Source organism: Schistosoma haematobium, chromosome 3 (assembly GCF_000699445.3).
Source record: "Schistosoma haematobium chromosome 3, whole genome shotgun sequence".
Taxonomy (NCBI): domain Eukaryota; kingdom Metazoa; phylum Platyhelminthes; class Trematoda; order Strigeidida; family Schistosomatidae; genus Schistosoma; species Schistosoma haematobium.
In genome coordinates, this window is record NC_067198.1 from 39,759,388 (window position 1) to 39,781,667 (window position 22,280).

General features: G+C 31.5%; 3 protein-coding genes across 3 annotated transcripts; 2 read left to right on the top strand and 1 right to left on the bottom strand.

The window, feature by feature from the left end:
* Window positions 1–2,675: 2,675 nt before the first annotated feature.
* MS3_00005766 (uncharacterized protein) lies at window positions 2,676–3,535 on the bottom strand (the record flags this gene model as incomplete). The annotated part of the gene is made up of 1 exon (XM_012939470.3): window positions 2,676–3,535. Exon 1 carries the CDS (start codon window positions 3,336–3,338, stop codon window positions 2,676–2,678), a length of 663 nt encoding a protein of 220 aa, XP_012794924.2. The 5' UTR covers window positions 3,339–3,535.
* A 3,349-nt stretch (window positions 3,536–6,884) lies between these two features.
* Window positions 6,885–10,121, top strand: MS3_00005767 (uncharacterized protein). Its single transcript, XM_051213850.1, has one exon. The coding sequence runs from the start codon at window positions 7,600–7,602 to the stop codon at window positions 7,978–7,980; it is 381 nt and encodes a 126-aa protein (XP_051069862.1). The 5' UTR covers window positions 6,885–7,599; the 3' UTR covers window positions 7,981–10,121.
* On the top strand, window positions 10,122–21,538 carry MS3_00010671 (uncharacterized protein; the record flags this gene model as incomplete). The annotated part of the gene is made up of 5 exons (XM_051219065.1): window positions 10,122–10,812; window positions 14,367–14,374; window positions 20,008–20,059; window positions 20,376–20,381; window positions 21,060–21,538. 5 exons carry the CDS (start codon window positions 10,122–10,124, stop codon window positions 21,536–21,538), a joined length of 1,236 nt encoding a protein of 411 aa, XP_051069863.1.
* Between the last annotated feature and the right edge of the window lie 742 nt (window positions 21,539–22,280).

Here is a 22,280-nt window from a genome sequence, read left to right on the forward strand (position 1 = left end):
ATAGAGAAGTGAAAACTTTGCACTTAAATTTTAAACAAATTTGAATTTATTCACTATTTAAAGACATCCAATGTCGTTAGGAATGATATCATTATCAATCTAAAACCATTGCTAACACCTAGCAGGGCTTAATCGAGTGAAATAATCAGAAATTACATAACTCATTTGTAAGTATTGAATAAATCCTAGTTAGTATTTAAATTTTTTGAGGTAGTGAATAAATTGTCACTGAAAGTCGAATCATGTCAATCAATGAATGAATATAAATATTATTTAAAAAGAACTTTGATGAATTATTTTAAGCAAAGGTGGATAATGGCTAGCTGTGGAATCTCTGCTTAAAAAGCTTGTGACTTAAGGCTATATTAAAGCAATCCGTACAGGATGCACATATGCCAACATGAAACGGATCAATTGCAGTCCTATATAACAATGGGAAGATACAAGTAAAACAACACCAAGTGAATTTAGTAATGAAGCATGTTTGTATTTTATTCCCACAAAATGTTATCTTGCTAAATAAAGAAAGAATGATTGATGATAATTTTAATTGAGTACTTAAGAGTTCTAATTATTATGATTTAGAACAATATATATAAGCGAACAATATTGTTTTCGATTAAATCCTCATAAGGCTTTACGCTAATATACAGTAATATTTATATGCATATACGAAATTATTAAACCAATCAAGTCAGTTTATTGAGTGAATGATAACAGTTGAATAGATTACATAGATGAGTGTAAAGTAAAAATTGGTAGTGTGATGACAAGTGTACTAGCTGTGATAAGAATAATAAAGGTTTGAATCAGTGTTACATAATAGGAAATAGGTCAGTGATTATAAAAATATAGACACTGTAATAACATTCATAGAATGATTATAAGATTACGTAACAAGAAGTGTTCAGATAATTGGACTGTGAAACATATATTTGAGAAAAAAGGAAATGGTGGGATGGTGTGAAGAAAAATAAACGAAGAAAGAGTACGGAAAATAATAATAAATAAAATCACTTATTAACGCCAAGGGAGAGATAAAGGTATTACAGACTTCTTATGAACACAAAGACTTGGATTGTTAGCTCGAATTCCTATAGCTTCTGCTATGTGTAAGAGGCGAGATCGAATCCCATAACGAAAACTAGTAGGAATACGATAAATAACTTTAAATGACTTATTTTTGTTTACTACATGACTGCCATCGATCAAGTGTGATAGAACCAAGCTGTGTATTATCTTGACAGTACTTTTTCCTAACCACGAAGGGAGGTGTTCACTAACTCTTTGGCTAAGTTGTCTGGTAGTGCGCCCAATATTGCTTTCTTCACAGAAGCAGCTAAATTCGTAGATACATATAGAAGTGGCATAACCAGGTAACTCATTCTTTGGCTGAGGAATCACCATAGATCGGTCGAGTACGATGGACAGAGGTTAGCTGCATTAAACGGTCTCTTCACTGCTCTGGTCAGTCTATCGCGTAGCACATCACCAGCTACGTCTTCATTGAAATGCACTTTCAGTCGATACAATAAGCAGGGAATTAGAGCTCATACATAATATGTTGATTGAAATGGGTTATCCACAAGGTTTCCTGGAGAGGCACTTGCATGTAACAAATAAGGAAATAACGACATCAACGGTTAGTAAGAAACTTCTCTTCCTGAAGCTGCAATTCAATGGAGATGTAGCAGGTGATGTACTACGTGATAGACTGACTAGAGTAGTGAAGAGAACGTTTAATGCAGCTAACCTCTATCTATCGTACTCGACCGATCTATGGCGATTCCTCAAATAAAAGATAAGTTGCCTCACAACCGATCATAATTTATTAGTTGTCCACCGATGAAATTTGATGGCAGTTATCAAATATCGCAAGCTATTGCATGATAACTTAATGCCCTACAGGTTAAATATTTTAAATCGAATTCAAAAGTCCTAGGTTTGAACTCCGGTTGTGACTATGGATGAAGTTGTTTGTTAGCTCTATTTTAGGAAGAAAAATGTGAATCTAATGCTTCTTGAGTTTCGCTTATTGTTTACTCAGGATCAGTGAGTGATATGAACTACAAAAGTCAACAATCTCCACAAAATTCCTGTGTAACTAATTCTAATTTGCTTTTGATTTCGAGTAAAGATTATCGTTTGACAACTTCTTATCACTGAATTCTTATCATAATTATTAAATATACTTGATAGATACTGTAAAACTAATAATTACAATGAATTTGGTCTTTATCGTTATTATCACGTTCATAACAAGATTATTGAAGTCAGGAACCGATTCCTAAATATTAGATATTCATAACCACGCAGTTGGGAGTCGAACTCAAATCTTTCAACCTCTCATGAGAAAGTCAAACCTTCAAACCACTAAACCGGGATCTATTGATGTAAAGCTTCAAGTTTAATTAATTTACGTTATTTTAAGACCATCTTTCATTGTCTTCAATAAGTACCTTTCTTACATCTTACATAATTGAATTTCACCTGATTTCTCATTTCCTCTCGAATCTAATCAGTACTGAGTACGTGATCATTATCAGAAGAAAAAAAACCCAAATCGTTCTTTAAAAAAAAAGTTTATTTTAATTATTATGTGTTCCTTTTTTACAAACTTGTATTAGACTTCTTCCAATAATTTATTACTTATTAATAAACAAATTGAATATTTATTATGAATATGACGGTTGATAATTATCATTGTATGTTCCACTAGAATATGTATTATCATCTGATGATCCTCCACTATTTTGATCATTATAATTATAATTGTTATTATTATTGTCATTACTATTACTATTACTATTATCATCATAAGTTGATGGAGCATTATTATATATTGGACTAGATCCAGCTGCAGCATATTCAATTGGTATTTGTCCTTCATTATATTGTCCACTACCAGTACCAACAAGTTGATCAAATTTACCACCATTATATTTTCCTTTAGAATGTACATTACTTTCAATATTAAATTTAGCTTTAACATTTTGTTTCCCATATGAATGTACTTTACCTTTTGTATCATAATTAACAAATTTCTTTTGATATTTACTACCTTTATGAAAATATGTAATTTGATGATATTTTAAACCTTTATCTGCATTACCATATGCTATAAATTTACCATGTGTATGTATATTACCATGATTATCATTACCATGATTTTTATCACCATTATTATTATTGTAATTATAATCATTATAATTATTTTGATAATTTCTATTATCAGTATATGATGGATTATAATTATCATATGAATATGAATTCATTGAATCACCGCCTAATGTATATGAGAACATTAGTAGTAAATATAATGAGATAACACTTTTCATTGTTTTTGTTTCTGTTTGTTTGTTTTTTTTTAAATTTCTGTTCTGTTATGATGTTTAGTGTTACGTAATTGAAGATTTTCTTTTTAGTTCATTGATACCTTGATCAACGTTTTATATAGTTTTTTCTTTATAAAGAGTAAATCTAAATAAGTGCATGATATTACGTTATTATTGAAGAAATTATAACCAAATCATTCGAGTGCATAATTAAGTAATGAGTTATTTAGATATTTTCTTCTCTCTCTCTCTCTCTCACTTGTTTTCTACAAACATAAGTGTACTCGTTTCATTTAAAGTACATGTAGATCATAAGGAAGTGTATGATAACAATAAGAGAACTATTTTCTTTTTTTTTTAATGTTTAAACAAATCATCATAATTATCAAAAGGGGTTTGTGGAGATTTTAGAAATTTCGCAGATTGAAATCATGGATCCTGGGTTCGAATCCCGCGGGATGCGGAATCGTGGATGCACACTGCTGAGGAGTCCCATACTAGGACGAAACGGCCGTCCAGTGCTTCCAGGTTTTCCATGGTGATCTAGCTTCAATTGACTCATGATTTCAATCTGTTTTTTTAAATGACTTTCTTTGTGCCGTTTTCTGGAAAATGTAGTATAACGATGATTTTTAAAACTCTCACATTCTCGATTCATAATTCCTGTATATGTCACCCAGTCATCTCCTGGTTCTTTCGTTATCTTCAAGTATTGGTAACGGATATTACATTGAGATGACTGTTCTCCAATGATTTAAAACAGCGTTTTAATTGTTTCATCAAATTTATTTATTTATTTATTTAAACACATAAACATTGGTACAAAGAGGCACCAGATATATATATGAGGGCTGGAATACTGCCCGCTTGCCCAAACCGAAGAAGGTGGTTTACTAAGAGGACCACACCCCGAGCCTTCGAATTGAAGGCCTAATCCACAAGGAAGTGGAGCAACGTAAGAAGATGCAGTCTTATGGTAGCCGGTAACCAACTATTGGTTCATGCGCCATTTGTTTGTTTAGGATACTAGAGCCCATATACACCATTGGTTTGGAATCAGGGTTTTCCAACCCCCGTAGGTGGATCCTTCGTATCCACCGACCCGGGTAAAGCGTCGGACATTCGCTTTTTGTCCTTTCAACTTCGTAAACAACATCCCCGTCACGAGAAGGCAGTGAGTATGACTTCCCTGACAGTGGTTGTATGCATGTGGCCATGTGAGAGCATTTCGAGTAAGAGAGCTTACTCTCTCCGCTCTCGGACGTACTAGGGCATTTGGGGGCAAAACTGAAGTCCCGTGTGTTCTTTGGAATAATAAAGTTGCTGTAGCGTTCATATTCCATCGTCCCAGGTTCACTTCAAAGTATTCTGACTTTTGAGGCGTCGTCCAATCTTCAGAGATCAATATGGAACAAATCTTCATATTTCTTGGACCAAGAGTCAAAAGTAACGCTAGCTACACCATCAAAATTAAATTTATAGATCGCATTAACGACTAAACCAGTATGCGATACTTGAAATTCACCGGAAGCGGAGTATTGCTGGGACAGGCAAATTCTCTGCATAAGGGCTTCCATGATTCTGATTAAAGACTGTTCAAACCGCTTCTCTTGACGTTCCACATAAATTCCTAGTTGCTTCAAAGATATATTCATTATGGCTTTCCCCCTGTCACCACTGATACGTCTTTTAATTGAACGCTAATTGTTATATCTGGTTGTCTCTGGTTATTAGGTCGGAATCACTTAAAACTTATACTTGTAGAAGCGAGGAACCACCGCTGTACCTACGACGCGGAAGCAGGAACACAAAGACTGGCAAAAATCAAGATTTACTAGCCCCGAAACATGACGAAGACGACTTTAACCAGAAATACACCCATTTATATACTGATTCGTACGCCCATAGGATTAGGATGACACCACATATGAAAAATAATTAGAGATATAACAAATCATATGCTGTATGTCATACTTAGCCTAGGTCATGTCAATTTTTAATACAAGAATATCGTATGTTATACAGAATAAAATATCATACGGGAAAACAAAACAGAATGCTACACTGAGTAGTTATTACATTGAATTGAAACGGAAGCAATGTTGAATAAAAATCATGATGAGTGAAAGAATATAATTTTGACTTTTCATTCCATCATACAACCCTCCCCTATTTTTCTGAAGTTTAGATCCTGACTTCAAATTTTCTGAGTTTATCCTCCTCCAAGAATTAATGTTGGATCCTCACATTCTCAAGTTACGATTAATGTGACTTTATTTAAGACATTTCTCGCATTGAATAGAGAATCTGATAAAAATGACTAGATGGCGAGGATAAACGACATTTGATATGAGGTCTTCAGGGTCTGATCCTTCTGCAACATTCTCATGAAATTTATTGAGAATCTCATTAGTAGATAATGGATCACCAGGGAAATCAGTATCTACCAAAATTGCATTAGGTTTTTGACAATCGTTTGATTAATATGACAAATTTTTCTCATTTTCGTAAGAAATTACGTCAAAAATATATAAATCATTAAAAGAACCCGTATCTAGCCAAACGACTAGAGAATCGTGATAAGTAGATTTATCAGAAACTTTTGTCGCAGAATGATGAATCCCATTTGGTGCAACTGCATTCATTATGCTGATCGATTTATTTTCTCTTTCATCGTGCGCGGGTACTGCAATAATTTCATGAGCATTTAACAAGACACCGTCTTTCTGTGAGCTGGGAACGTCACTGCTTGTATATTATGTTTCGGGAATAATGGGATTTGAACCCAATACAGGGCATGTCTCTGAGATGGACATTACTAGACCATCGGGCGGATCATCTATGTCTGTTACTGTTTTGTTTAAATTACTGCTTATAAGTGTTATATCGGAAGCTGTGTCTAACTGTAAGAGGGCATCACACTCATTATTCTTGAGAGAAACATACTTTCTACGGTTATGAAAGCCGGTTCTTTTAAGCAGTCATATCAGCCTTCTGTGATAAATTCATAATCATCAAACTGATTAGTTACAGTTTTGGCATTTTGATGTCCAATGTTGATGAAGTTATAAGTACAACTTGTCAGCAAGATGGATACATACTGTATAAAATATACCCATCAAGTGTATCAAGTATGATCATAACGGTGAATAAATAAAGTCTTTAAATTGAAGAAAATTGTCAACTATTTTCACTTAAACAGTGTAATTTCAATTCACTATAGACTCTTGAATAAACAAATTTTGTCGTTTTATCAAGTGTTCACAGTTTCTTTTCAAAATCCTCTGAACAGAATATGTGTTAGTCAAGAATGTACAATAATATTGATTCTGTGGTCATTTTTTGTAAAAACAAGTTTGTTCAACAGTGCTAAGGAGATTGTTAAATTTCATATTTTACACCCTAAACTGGCCTTAGTTAGATAACCAATGAAAACCAGGAATCGGTATAGGGTTCTTCAGCATAATGCATCTTTTTTATTGCTAGGGATAAAATTCACGACCTTCAGGTTCCATTCAAAGTGTTTAGTCTATGGATGATCAACTTGGCATCCAATAGTTTATAGTTTTAACTTGAATCCGTTTTCGATATTTTACCACCATCGTTTATTCTTATTAATGACAATACTTCCTAATTGTCTAACTATGATCAGTTCATAGTGTAAACTACGAACAACAAGTATGTGTTAAAGATATGCACTATTTAAGCGGCTAAGCGAAAAAGATTGGTTTTGCTAAAGTCACCCATTGGTGACATCAAAATGTTTAGTCATTGATAATTCATTTATTGCGATGTATTAGTTTGATTAGTTTCATCAAAGTGAACGGAACTATTTTTGTCAAGTTAGATTAATTCATTTCATGTAGAAGGAATAAATATTCAACTTCATCCAACAAACATATGAACAAAATAAATATAAGATCCAACCTAACAAATGTTTCGAAGAAGGTTACTTATATTGACATTATCATCCCAAAATCATACTACCAATAAAATAATAATAATAAAAAGGTTAAGAAAGGGTTTTCAAAAACAACTTTACTACAATCAAATGGAATACAGTTGTCGGATAACCAAAACCATTGAAGATAGGTTGCTTGACCTCGTTACATCCACTAATGTTTAGTAATTCAACTGCTCCTGGGGAGACAATTATACAAGACGTATAATTCGGCGAGTCTGTTATTGTACGACAGAACATTATCTGTCTTGGTTGAGCAAAGAAAAGTTGTGTGTGATTAACAGTATTATTCTCGTTCAGTTGATGGACACAGGATATCAAGTCAACTTGGATGAAGTTTTTAAAATTATGCAACGTGTTACATCAAATTTACTGCATGTTTTAATGGTTTGTCTTTTGCGTACTACTGAAGCTAAAGAAATCCATATTCATAAATATATACTTCATACTGAAAAGATGTTTACACTGCCCCTCTCTACCTTGGTTATCGATACGGAAATGAGTTTTATCTTAACTTTGACGAAACCTATTCTTTCGACAAAGAACTCGAAAAGTTTTTTTTATTTCGAAGAGAGCAAGAATAATGGATCGAGCACAATAAAATCGATTACTTATAATACTTTAGGTTTTCATCAGCTGCTTGCAACCAATACTATTTTAAAGGCAAAATTATCATCAACCTAACATGCTAATAACAGTGTGATTGGTTAGGCGTGAATATGTATCATCATGGTGAAGCAGCAATTCAAATAAATGTAATGGGATTAAAGGGATATATATTTTCATGCCAATATCCTTCACTTGACCATCACAAAACGTTTAAAAACTGACTTATTAAATAATTTGTAATCTGAAAGTCATGCAATTGCGTTATAAGCAGAGATGGATAGTATCTAGAGGTGAAATTCATGACGCCCGTCTCACCCTATTTGGGACTCGTCAGCTGGATGTGTCTGCATTCCAGAGTTAATTTTCAGTCCGAGACTCGCCACCGCATTAACCATTTAGCTACTGCATTCTGATAGCCACTAGCTTGTGCAATGGGGTGAAGTTTAATTCATTTTTGTATTGGTTGTTTGAATCTTCCCTTACGATGTTTAGGACTGTAATTGATCAGTCTCTTATTGGCATATGTGAATCCTGTACAGATTGCCTCGATATCACCTTAGATGACAAGCATTATAAACAGAGATGGATGGTGGCTAGCAGTGGATTCCACTGTCAGCTACTATCCGTATGTGCTTATAACGCAATTGAATAGTTTCCAGATTACAATTATGTGTTTTTAATTTTTACAAATAATTACTTTGATTACTATAATCCTTATTCCAATTAATTAGTCCATTACTCAATAGTATTTTCATAGTCACTATCAAACTGTACAATTGTAATGTTACATCAATGCTTAGGCAGTACTATTTTATTACTGTAAATGTAGAATTTAGCTGTTTCCTTTACCTTGTATAATCATTGATGATTGCTTCATAAATATAACAAATACGTGATGAAGCTTTTCAAATTTGGCTAAACCTTTCCAGCTGATCAGTTATATTTTACCATGATTAACACTAGATCTGATGACAGTTAGTTTAAAACAATTTATTAGATTCCTGTTAGCAGTTCATTTTCATTGATCATGTTAACAACAGCTTTTTCATTATTTAGGGTTCGTTTGATCCAGGTACATTTCAGATAAATTTTCAATGCTCACATAGTGCGATGGTGAAGATTTGTAGCTCCGGTGGATGATTTTGATGGACTTTTGTTCTCTATAGAAGTCTAAATGAAGTTTGTGCTGGTGATGTTGTTCAGAAGAATGATGAAAGCTCCACGACCAAACCATCCAGTTCGGAGAACAAAACTCTATCAAAATGCCCACATGTATTAAATGTTACATTAGACGCATGTTTTTCAGAGGAAAGCGAGAAGTGGATAGCTAGCGAAGGCATTTGATTTTCAAGCATTATGTTACATGATCAAAATCTGTCCCACTTATCTCGGTTTATCTGGTCAAGTAGGATTATAACCTTTCACATTCAGTTTGTGACTGAAAGCTAGGTACACGAGTCTGTACCTAGTAAGTGAGTCAAGTCAGTAACTTTTAAAGTTTTTGATCCTTTACTGCATCTAAAATTAATTTATTCTGATAAAGAAATGATTTAGTTAAACTTCTGATATCCTATTCATGATTCAATGTTCGATAATTGACTAATTTCAAAATGGATTTTCCGGAGTCCTGGTGAGAAGCCGTGACCAGTGGAATCAAATTCGTGTCAGATATGAAACAGTTATCTTCCTCAGATAATAGATGAAAAGTTGCCTAAGCTCATGGATCGATTGAAGTTAGACATTAACAGATACAGGCTCACTCGTCTAGAGTTTAAGCGTTCGCACGCGAAACCGAAGGTCTTCGGTTTGACTCCCGCGTGCGGGATCGTCAGTACATACTGCTGGGAAGTCGCATACTAGGACGAAACAGTCATCCAGTACTTTCTAGGTTTTCACTAATGATCTAACTTAAATCAACTCATAAATTTCACTAATAAATTACTACAATCTTCACAAATTTTCATTCTACTAAATGTATCATGTTTAAATCTGACCATTATTTTAATGATTGTATCGCTTAATTTGCACTTGTATTTTATTTATTTTGCTTTCTTCTCTCATTAAAGTTCACTTAATCTTAACTGATGTACTTAATTTGATATAAATTAAAAGTTCACTATATAAATATACCTTATTTTGAGAAGAAGAAAAAAGGACAAAAAAAGAAAAGAAACGAAGAAGAAGTTATTTCACATTTGTGCTTACATTAAATCATAATGAAGATTTTATATGTTTGTTTATTAATTATTACATTGTTTACTATGACTATTCAATATAATTATCAAACATATCCAAATAATTATCGTAGACAATTAAATAATCAATATAGCCCTAGCAACCATTATTATTATTATAATAATTACGATAATGATAATAATAATAAGGGTAAACGTTATGATGGTAATAATAATAATAATAATAATAACCATTACTATTATGGTCACAATCGTAGAAAACATGGTAATTATTATCCATCTAAAAGATATACTAATAAAAAACCTAAAAAAATGCATCTTACAAGAAAATATCTTATGGAAGGTGAAGCTAAACATATTCATCAAAAACATGGTGAAAAACATATAAAATCAGTTGGTGAATTATTTGGTTTTACTGATACATATCAAGGATCTGATTATACATTAACAACAACATTTCATAAAGGTAGTTTATCAACAAAATATGGTAAACCAAAATATTTTTCTACATATGATACAGAAGGACAAATTAAACATTATAAAAATACACATGGTCGTGCTAAATTTAATCTTAATTCCAAATTACATGGTCATGAAAAATATAAAGATTTGAAAGAAATGAAAGCCAATATAACATTTGAAAATAATGATGATACAACAGATGATGAATCGAATTATTCACCAACTAATCATCCATATGGAAAATTAGAAGGTTATTAATTCAATATAATATGATAATGAAGAGAAAAATACCAATTATAAGTTAGTTGATTGAATGTATATATAACTATTATACATGAATATATATCTATGTATCATGTTATGAAATTGTACGTGTCATTATTGAGAATTGAGTAAATCATATCAAAGACGAACAAACAAACAAACAAACAAACAACTTCTTATGACTTCTTTTCCCCGCTTTTTCTTCTTTTTTTCTTTTCTTTTCTCTTTTTAAATTCATGACCTTTCCTTTAAATTATTTATGATGTACATTTTAATTTGATTAAATAATAATGGTACATTTATACAGAATCATTTATTTTCTTGTCAGTTTTGTTCAAAATTATTATTGATGAATAAAGATAGTTAAAAGAAATAATCAATTTATCACTGATTAGTGATTGATTTCATGTTTGTTTAACTCTTTAATTGTGAATGAATTTTATTCATTAAGTTGTAATATGATCCTCTAAACTAAATGATATAACATTGATTGTATCATATTGAAATGTTAGATAATTAGATATATACCTTAGTATATCTATCAATTAAGATGTATATGTAATCTTGAAGGTATAGTGAAATTCGAAATAGTATCAATGAATTATAATAAGCTATTTTATTTGTACGAATATTCGTCAAGATTGGGACGAATAGTTTGACAGAAATTAAGCGCCGAGTATAGAGAAGTCATTATATATGAAAATTATATTTGAAATATTCTCAGCGATTGAAATTTAAATAATTCCAACGTTTCGTCCAGCAAACTCGTCTGAACTTCTTCAAAATAATATTTCAAATATAATTTCCACATATATTTTATTTGTGATTTGATCAGTTATTTACCGTTTTATTTATATTTAACAATGCTCAATTTTAAGGTATGAGTAGGAATATTAAACTGTTGCGTCTATTATTAGAATATATAAAACGTTCAAAAACTCTAATAAATTGATATGATGGAAAAAAAAAATCAATTTTTGATTGATTTACTCATTATGATTCAACGTGAGGATCATTCAGTGTAGTAGTTGATTTGTTTTCCCAGTATGATATTTTCATCTGTATAATAAACGATATTCTTGTATTCAATTGACATGAACTATGCTCAGTAAGTGATTTGTTATAACTGAGTATGTGATTTAATCAAAATGGGTTTATCATCAATATATAAACCAGTGTATTTTAGACTAGTGTGATTCATTAGTATTATCATCATTATCGTCGTCGTCATAGTGTTTTGGGGCTAATAAACCTTCACTTATACCAGTTTTTGTGTTCTTACTTTCGCCTCGTGGGAATTGCAGAGGTCCCTCGTTCCGAGTATAAGTGATCAGCTTTTTTCCGGCATAGCAATCAGCGACGACCGAATATAACATAAATACAATTGTCGAACTTAAATGTATAAAAATTATGTATTAAGTTATGTGAATTTATCATTTTTGTACATGGAGTATTAAACTTGACAGTGAGAGTGAATTAGAATCAAGAAAGATATTTTAGAACCCTAAAATATAACTGTTTCTTATTTTAAGGAAAGATGGATAGTGTCTAGCAGTGGAATATAGGACGCGCGTTTCGTTTTGAAACGAACGATACTGGGTTTGAGTCTCGGGGTGAACATTAACTCTGAGATGCAGGTACATCCAACTGACGAGTCCCAAAGAGAATTATCCATCTTTGCTTACAAAGCTTGTGACTTAAGGCTATATTAAATCAGTTCGTACAGGATGCACATATGCCAACATGAAACGGATCAATTGCAGTCCTATATAACGATGAGAAGATACAAGTAAAACAACATCATGTGTATTTATGTTTCTTATTTTTATGCAATTTTTTGAATTATATTACCTTTAAATGAGTCAAAGTAGATGTCACAAGATGCATTTTTGGTAAATGTCAACTTTTGATTAGACAGGTGTATGTGAGAGATCTTTATATTAATGTATAATGAGTTTATTATTTTCATAGACAAAACGAGTTATTACATAAATGTTAACAGAACTAAAAATTCAGTAATTATGCTTAGACTTTAACATTGGAAATTAACTTCTGTAACACAGTTCAATTGGATGTAACAGTTTGAAGATGGATTTGAATCTAACTTTAAATTCGAGTACGTAAAACTTATAGATATCCATCCGGGAACTAGATAGAAAAAAATGGTAAGATAATCAGTTTATGATCAATCAACTTAGTATCCAAGATAGTTTATGTCGATTTATTTGATCTAAGTGATGGTTTACCTTAATTTAGTGAATGTTTACAGATATGATTAAAAACAGAAACCAATGGCAAATTATACTATAATTTTCTTCCAAATTCTTCATAAAAGTGAAAGGAGTATCATTAAATAAAAGAATTTTTCCCTAGTTGTGTTTTTAATTAAACCAACTCTTATTATGTACTAATCTCAATTCAGTTAATTTTTTTCTACTTGTCTTTCTCTTCCTTTCCTTATGTCTTCTTTTCTTCTCTCACAAATGTATCTTTCTATTTATGTAGAACAAATTTTATTTTGTTACTTAATTGTACCAGAATTAATAAAAATCAATGTCTATCAGTAATTTCTTTTGATCCCTATATGCATAAAATATCAAGGAGTCGATATGTATTGTCGATTGAATGCTACTTGCTATATCTGATCGTTGCTGACTGTTGTGTCGGAAACGCTTATCACTTATATTCGGAACGAGTGACCTCTGCGATTCCCACGATGCGAAAGTAAGAACACAAAGACTGGTATAAGTGAAGGTTTATTAACCCCAAACCACGACGAGGACGACTCTAGCCCAAAATACACCCATTTATATACTGATTCGTACACCCATTTTGATTAATAATTAAGATGAAATCACATATATGAAAAATACTTAGGGTTATAACAAATTAGATACTGAGCATAGTTTATGTCACTGGAATACAAGAATATCGCATATTATACATAATAAAATATCATACGAGAAAAGAAAACAAATACTACATTGAGTAATCATTAAATTGAATCAAAACGGAAGTAATCTTGAACAAAACTTATAATGAGGAAATCAATCGAAAATTGACTTTTCTTCCCATCATAACAGGAGTTTTCATTGATATTTCATTAAAAAGTACGTTTCTCAATTGATGTTTAGAAATCATGGATATAAGTAATAAAAGCTTGTTTTTATTGAAGGAAAATCAAGAACGCTAGAATACATTGAAGCATTATGTGTACATCAAATCAAATTACATGAACACAAAGAAAGTATGAAGATTGTTCTAGAAATAAGATAGGTAAACTTAAGATCACATCTAAACATTTGGATGTACAAAATTATGTATGATCCAGTTATATGATAATATTGTAAATAATGACAGTAATTATTTACTTACTTACGCCTCTTACTTCTCATAGAGGAGCATAGGCCGTTCACCAACATTTTCCACCGAATTCTGTTCTTGGTAATCCTTTCCAGCTGTTATCCATTATTTTGATGTCTGCTTCCGGTTCTCGGCACCGTGTGTTCTCTAGTCTTTCTCTTTTATATTTCCCTTCAGAATTCCAAGTTAGTGTGTAATAATCCCACGATCAATAAATTCTTAGTTTTTTAAATGCCAGATACTGTCGTATTAAAGTGTTAAAATTGTTTGAACGCTTGATGTGTACACTTATATGTTTGTATAACTAGGATATTGATAGACATTATGAGCTTGATCAGTTTAGATATTTGATTCGCGATCTACTTTTCATTAAATATAAAGCAAAATCTCTTTTATGTAGAATTAAATATTTTCCTTTTGTTTTAGTAAAACAATTACCTTTATTTTTCAGTCATCTTGTGATCAGTGTTTGTTTAGTTCTGAACTGCTCTATATAAGGTCTGAGGTCAACTAGTAGCTTGTATGGTGCGAAAGTGATACAATTCTAATTTCATTCAAATCATCTGAAGAGAATTGACTTTTAGCGTGAGATAATAGCACAAACTAAAGCATTCGTTATGAAAGTCTTTAGATATGTTATGTTCAGATTATGAGTATGGTTGACTAAAATATTAGACTATAACAAGGGTTAAACGGAGTTAAGTTTGATTGGTATTTATCATTGACCGTCTTACTGTACAAAGAAATACAGGGACAGTTTAAAGACAACTAAAAGCTTTCGTAATCACAACTTTCGCTTCCATGGAGAAGAGTAGGGTATTATTTAATGTTTCTTAAATAACCTTATTGAAATCAATTTTTTTTACATCTTTTAAACATTATCCAACAGCTGAAGTGCAATACAATTAATTAAAATAATTTTACCATAATAATGTTTCTAAATAATAAAACCATCATTAATGTAAAAATAAAGGCTTCAACATATTCAATTTACACTCTTCTCTGATGATATTACATGCTTTTAAACTACACTATTTGATCACAAAGGGTTGTAAATCTATACAGGGTACTCAAGACCAACTTTAAAGTAGTGACTTAATACAATTATTCAGTGAGTCCTAAGTTTGCTTATATGAATTAACACCAATATGATTTGTCTAAGAAATATGTTTTTGTAATGAACTCGGCACTAGTTTCGTTTTAGGTTAATAGGAGAGTATATAGCAATTCAAAGTAGTTACTTTTAACTTTTCTGATGATGAACTGTAGAAACGTTTTTAATACTTAATTACGCGTGTTACCATTCGTGCAGGCGAATAGTTCACTAATCTGGATTCTTCAACCAACTCTGTCCTGGGGTTTCTTTTCTAGCTGTTTTCAACTTCTATTTATTCTTTCAATGTCTACTTCCAGTTTCCGGCACAATATGTTTTTGGGTCTTCCTCTTTTCTTCTTCCCTTCAGGATCCAAAGTTATGGGTCGCCTCGTGCCTCAGTTTGATGATTTTTCAAATATACATATGTTCTTAAGGTAATCGATAAACTTATATGATGAACACATTCTGTGGTGGCTTTATAGATGAAATCTCAAAAGATTATGCTTTTCATAATAAGATAGGAGGTGATTTCTATGCAATTATGTGAGAAATACATACAACTAGACATTGATGTGTACTAACAATGGTAGTCTTATCATATTTGTTGAAAATATATTTATTAAACTTATCTAAAATCTGAGTTGTGCGTTAAAAAGGAAACGATTGTTTCATCTTTGTGCTGGTTACATAAACTCCAAGTAATTACAATTCTGATAGGTATTTGGGAACTATTTTTGAACACTATGTTTATTTAAAACAATTTATTCAACTTTTTTAGTTTTACATAAACTTTGATAAAATTCAATCAGCACTGAAAAGGACTTGACAAACATTACTCTGGTTACTACTTGATGACCAATTTCCATTCTATCGAATGTTACTATTGTCCCGAATAGCTCAGTGATACTTGTTTCATACTGTGAATCTGAATGATTAGAATCAAATCCAACGTGAAGCATCAGGAGCTAACGAGTACACTTTATCAAAGAATCCCAAAATAGCAAGAAACTTAGGTTTAGGATTGATTTTCTGTTGGTTATGTTTAACCACTTGACACTTATTAAAACTACTGTTAGGCTATTTTGATACAGGTTTACATTCATTTCTATAAAAATCCAGTCCCATAATAATACAGCACGCAAAACTCACTTAGAAATTTTGAGACTTTCGTGATGTACAAATATGGTTTTAATAAAAATAAACTATTTGAACAAATTAATTTACTGGCATACATAATCATTGCCATACTAGTTTGCAACATAAGGATAAATAAACGTTTAATGGAAAAGTTAATGTTCCCTTTTTCAATTAGTTCCTCGTCAAGGCTTTATAGCAGTATATAAATTTATAAGTTGAAAATTAACACTAAATAAATAATGATCGGTTATTTTTAATGGTTGAGATCACCAGTCATTTGAAGCTAAACCAACCTGGAAAACCTGGAAGCACTGGACGGTGGTCTATTTTCAATTGACTCATGATCTCAACCATTAAGAATTACTATAATATCCACAAAACCCCTTCTGATGCTAATGATCGGTAAGTGTAGCAATGTATATCAATATATATATAAGAACTTTCGCCTAAATTTGAACGAATATTTTCACAATATTTGGGCGCCGAGTTAATTTGAGACATTAAAAAGAAGAATGTATTTGTAAAATCTCTGCGAATGAATTTTAAGTAAATCCAACGTTTCGCCTGGCAATCTGGTCCAAGCTTTTTCAAGGAAAATATAATCAAACAACAAAATTATCGAATATAAATAGGTACATGGTCTTCTGGTTTACTGTATACTGAATAAGTCATCCAATCAACGTGAAGGATTTTTTATAAATAGGTATTTGCATTAATGTGTAAGAGACATGTTTATATGAAAATAATATGAAAAATAATAAAGGTCAACCAAATAAAAGTTCATTTGAAAATAATCAAGAGGAGAGAAAGAATAAGAAAAATTGTCGTGTTATCCAAGGCCATAGAATGACTTAAGGATTACAAGGTAAATTCAAGGTTATGACAAATTGTTTTTGTACACATCAGGACAAGGTATGTGTTATGGAACCAACTGGGATGAAACGGCCGTCCAGTGCTTCCAGGTTTTCAATGGTGATCTAGCTTCAACTGACTCATGATTTCAATCTGTGAAAAAAACAATAGAATGTGTTTATACGCAAGTGATGTGAGAAGAAATTTCATTCAACTAAATATTGACTTCGGTCTGTGTATATTAAGAAAACAAATCATTTTTATATATGAAATGAATCAAAAATGCCACAGCCTGGATTAGATAAAGATAAATAAGATAAGTAAACAAAATAAAAGAGGAATGTATATGTAATTGAAGGTGTGTGTTATTTTAATGTTCTAGTCAATTGTTTAACATATTCAGATAAGATAACGGATTTGAATCATTGAACGTATTATCTATCAATTAGTTACTATGGCATAGATATATCAAATTGCAAAAAGGAGATCAGGTTTACTTATTAATTATTAGTTGCCATGGGACAGCTAGTTGTATTCCATCTCTCCTATTATTATTGTTTGAATTAGCCCATATATGTTGGGCTTCGGCTGTTAGTCGTTCTTTGTAAGAATTGATTCCTTTTTGAATGATTCTCGTGCCATTGAAATCAACTGTATGACCCGATTCAATCGAGTGTAATGCTATCGCTGATCTGTTCTCAAGCTTTTTTACATCAATTGAGGATTAAGGAATGTGTTTTAAGCACAGTTTGTGTTCCTTCACCCTCACATTCAGTTGCCTAGATGTTTCACCTACATAAGTTGCATTACAGTCATTACATTTTATTTCATAAACACAATTCTATTGATCATCCTTGTGTATTGGATCTTTGATTCTTACTAGTTTTGATCTTAGAGTATTGTTTGTTCGAAAGAATACTCTTATATTTTGACGAGTTAAAATCCTTCTGATGTCTTCTGAGATACCTTTACGATATGGGATCACTACTGTGTTCATCCAATCTTGCTTAACTCTTTTTTTAAAAATATCATTCCGTTCTTCATTCTTAATTATTCTTTTAATAAAACCTTTAGGATAATTATTCATTAATAGAGTGGATACAACTAAATTCACTTCCATTTTTATATCATTTGGTTCAGTGACAAGTTTTTTGACTCTGGTGATCAAATTTTTGGCCACTGTCACTTTGGTCGAGTGTGGATGCGCAGACTTAAAATCTAAAAATTTCCGTGAATATGTAGACTTTCGGAATATATTAATTTTTAAACAATCATTATCCTTCCTTTCAACCAGGCAGTCTAGAAAAGGTAATCTGCGTTCAGGCGATTCCAACTCTTTAGTAAACTTGATTTTGTCATCTAAGCTGTTGAACCGTTGGAATAGTTCGTGTAAACCATCTCGTTTTATAATGACAAAGGTATCATCTACGTATCTTACCCAAATTTTTGGTGGAATGGAACACATTGAGATAGCAATTGTTTCCAATGAATGCATGAATAAATTAGTCACAATTGGAGAGACAGGTGATCCCATAGCCACAGCTTCTGTTTGTCTGTACAGAACTCCTCGAAAAATGAAAACCGTCGAATGTAAGCAAAGCTCCAACGCTCTAATAATGTCTGAGGGGTCTAGAAGGCAACGCTGTTTAAGATCAGTGTCAGAATCTAACAGGTTATACACAATATCTAAAGCTTTTTTAACAGTAACATTAGTGAACAATGAGCAAACATTAAAACTTGCCATTATTTCATCCTCTTCTATCCGAATATTACTGACAATGTTTTTGAAATCATTAGAATTTTTTATTCCATATTTTATTACGCTTTCATATGGTTTAAGAATTTTGGCCAAGTACCTAGAAAGATTATAAGTTGGTGAATTAATGTAATCAATCACAGGTCTTAGTGGTACATCTTTTTTGTGTATTTTTGGTAGGCCATAAAATCTACACGGGTTATTGATTTTCGGATATAAAGAGAACCATAAAGATTATCCTAGTTTGAGCTTTAAATTCTGTAGCAATTTGGCCGTTTCAGCTTTAAACTTATTTAAAGTGGTTCTACATTTGCTCTTCATGATTTTTTCATACGGTCCATTATGGAGATGTTCATTGACTTTTCTTTCATAGTCAAAATTATTCATAACAACAGTGGTGTTTCCCTTGTCTGCTTTCATAATAACAATTTTTCTGTCTTTCCGTAACTGTTTTAGGGCATACGTTTCTTCTTTAGAGATATTAGACGTATTAGGTTTTTGATTCAAAATTACAGCTGCGATTTTAAACCTCAATGTATTTGCCTGATCTTCCGGAACATTGTTTAAGGCAGGCTCGATCAACGGAATAATTTCAGAAGCCGAAATCCGTGTTCTGTTCATATTGAAATTGAGACCTTTTTTAAGTACTGAAAGTTCGTGTTGATTTAACTGTCTATCAGATAGATTTACCACTATTTTGTTTATATCGAGTTCCTTGGATTTATTTTTAATCTCATCATTGTTGGATTTCGACGAATGTTTAAACATTTGTTCAAGTTTTCTTATTTGACATCTTTTTGTGATTTGGTTATAAAAGTTATCTCTATGTTTCAAAAATTCATTTATATTCGATAATTTTGTTGTTTGATTATATTTTCCTTGAAAAAGCTTGGACTAGATTGCCAGGCGAAACGTTGGATTTACTTAAAATTCATTCGCAGAGATTTTACAAATATATTCTTCTTTTTAATGTCTAGTATATCAATATGTTTTTTAAAGACAATATTAATACTAATGGTAATAATAATAGTGAGACTATAATTTATAAATGACCTATGAGTGACTATAAAGTAACCTTGAGAACGTTCACCTACTCACTAGGGCTAAATGACGATTATAAAACAGTATGGGGAATAAGTATTATGATTTATGGTGGATGGTCGGAGGTTAGGAATTAGATTTAGGATTTTCACCACGAAACGACATCAGTTAAAATGCCAAAACGTTATTTAGCCAAATAGGTGAATGGATTTCACGCCGAAATTCAAGATCTGTTATCCTAAATCTGATTGGTCCGTTAATCAATTATAGTCCCATAATAATAATAATATTATTATTATTATAGCAATAGGTAATTTATTCAAAGCTAACCTAGAAAAACAGAAAATGTTTAGTTTCTTAATATTACAATTTAATAAAATTTTTTGATTTCAATATTTTCTAAATATAAAAATAATAATTTCGATGATTGAGATTATGAGTCAATTGACGCTAGACCACTATGAGAAACCTGGAAGCACTGGATGGTCGTCTCGTCCTAGTGTGGGACTCCTCAGCAGTGAGCATCCACGATCTCCCCTCGTGAGATTCCAACCCACGACCTATCAGTCTCGCGTGTGAGCGCTTAACCACTAGACCACTGAGCCGGTCGGCATCCAACAGTGTTAATGTCTAACTTCAGCTAATCCTCGAAATTAAGCAACACATCCATCATTGTCTTCAATGAGTTACTATCTCATAACAAACCCGATTGAACTCAAATAATAGTTTATTTCAAATTGTAATTTCTACGCATCAATGTTTTGAATAAGTGCGGAATAACAAGAATAGGGTATCAAACATAATTGATTTATTTAACTATTCTAAGCCTGCACTTAACATTTTATACGCAACCTAAAAAAATAATAATTTATACAATATACATGTTCATATAAATGAGTAAACATATATATATCCATATATACTATTGAAGCACTCTCATTTTATCATTTACAATAAAATATGCTATTCACTAAGTATTATTTAATAGGAATAATAATATATATTGCTTTAATGAATTCAATTTATACACATTCTAATCATTATTATAATGGACTTTTAGAACATTCTAAAAGAAATTCATACGATGCTATAAACTTTCCATTGAAAACAATTCATGGACGTAAATATGATATGGAAGATGGAGCTGGATTTGTACCAGATAATTATGGTAATCATGATAACCACGATGATCAAGATTATGATTCATATCATAGTAATAATTATGATGATGGTGAAGAGCATAATTATGGTCATGTTAATTTAGCAGAACAATCAATGAATAAATTAAAAGAGTTAAAACGTCGTAAATACAATGAATATTATAAAAGTAATGATGAAGAAGAAGAGGGAGAATATGGCAAACATGATGATGATAAACCACATGAATATCTAAATGAAGAATCACCACAACGATCAACTGAAGCGCCGAGAAGAACTACAACCAGGCCAAATTCGTTGGCAGAGTGAAGTATTCACCTACTAATTGAGAGTATTCAGATAATGAATTAAAAATATCGACATGTAAATGAATTAACTGACTTTTTAAATGATCTAATATCATGAATATATGTTGTACGATTTAATAAAACAATAATGACATCAACTGCTCATTAATATATGTTTCTTAGCGTAGGGGATTGAGGATACTTTTGAATTTTGTAGTTTTAAACCACAGATTAATTTTAATTACATAACTAATAGAAATTAGTAATCATTAGATAGCTGTACCGTCTTAGTATGGGACTCGCCAAAAGTAGGCATAGTGTTTTTTATTGTTGTCGATTTTATAATCTCAATTGTATGGGATAACTTCATAGGTAATATGGTAAGTTTTGTTGTTGTTCTAAAATTGTCACCATTACTATTAATATCCTACTAATTAGCAGAACCATTTGAATATAAACGAATGATCGGGTGTTAGAGACATTTTTTTGCTATGTAATAACATTTCAGATGGCATTAATTAATGATTCTCTATGTTGTTTCATTCACTCACGCTACTTCTAAATGTCTATTTTCTACTACGACAGAACTGTTAATGCGAAACATATTATAAGGTTTATGAGTAAATACACATAATTATCAGTTTTACAGTATTTATTAACTTGTATGCTTCTATGATCGAACGTACATCCAGACAAATTTATATTGGTGGGTAATTTTACGAGTGGATTACTCATCGAAGGAATCAATCGTTCTCTAATGATGA

Excerpts from the sequence above, each read along its gene's own strand:
- MS3_00005767 (XM_051213850.1), top strand. The coding sequence starts at position 7,600 with ATGGACACAGGATATCAAGTCAACTTGGATGAAGTTTTTAAAATTATG.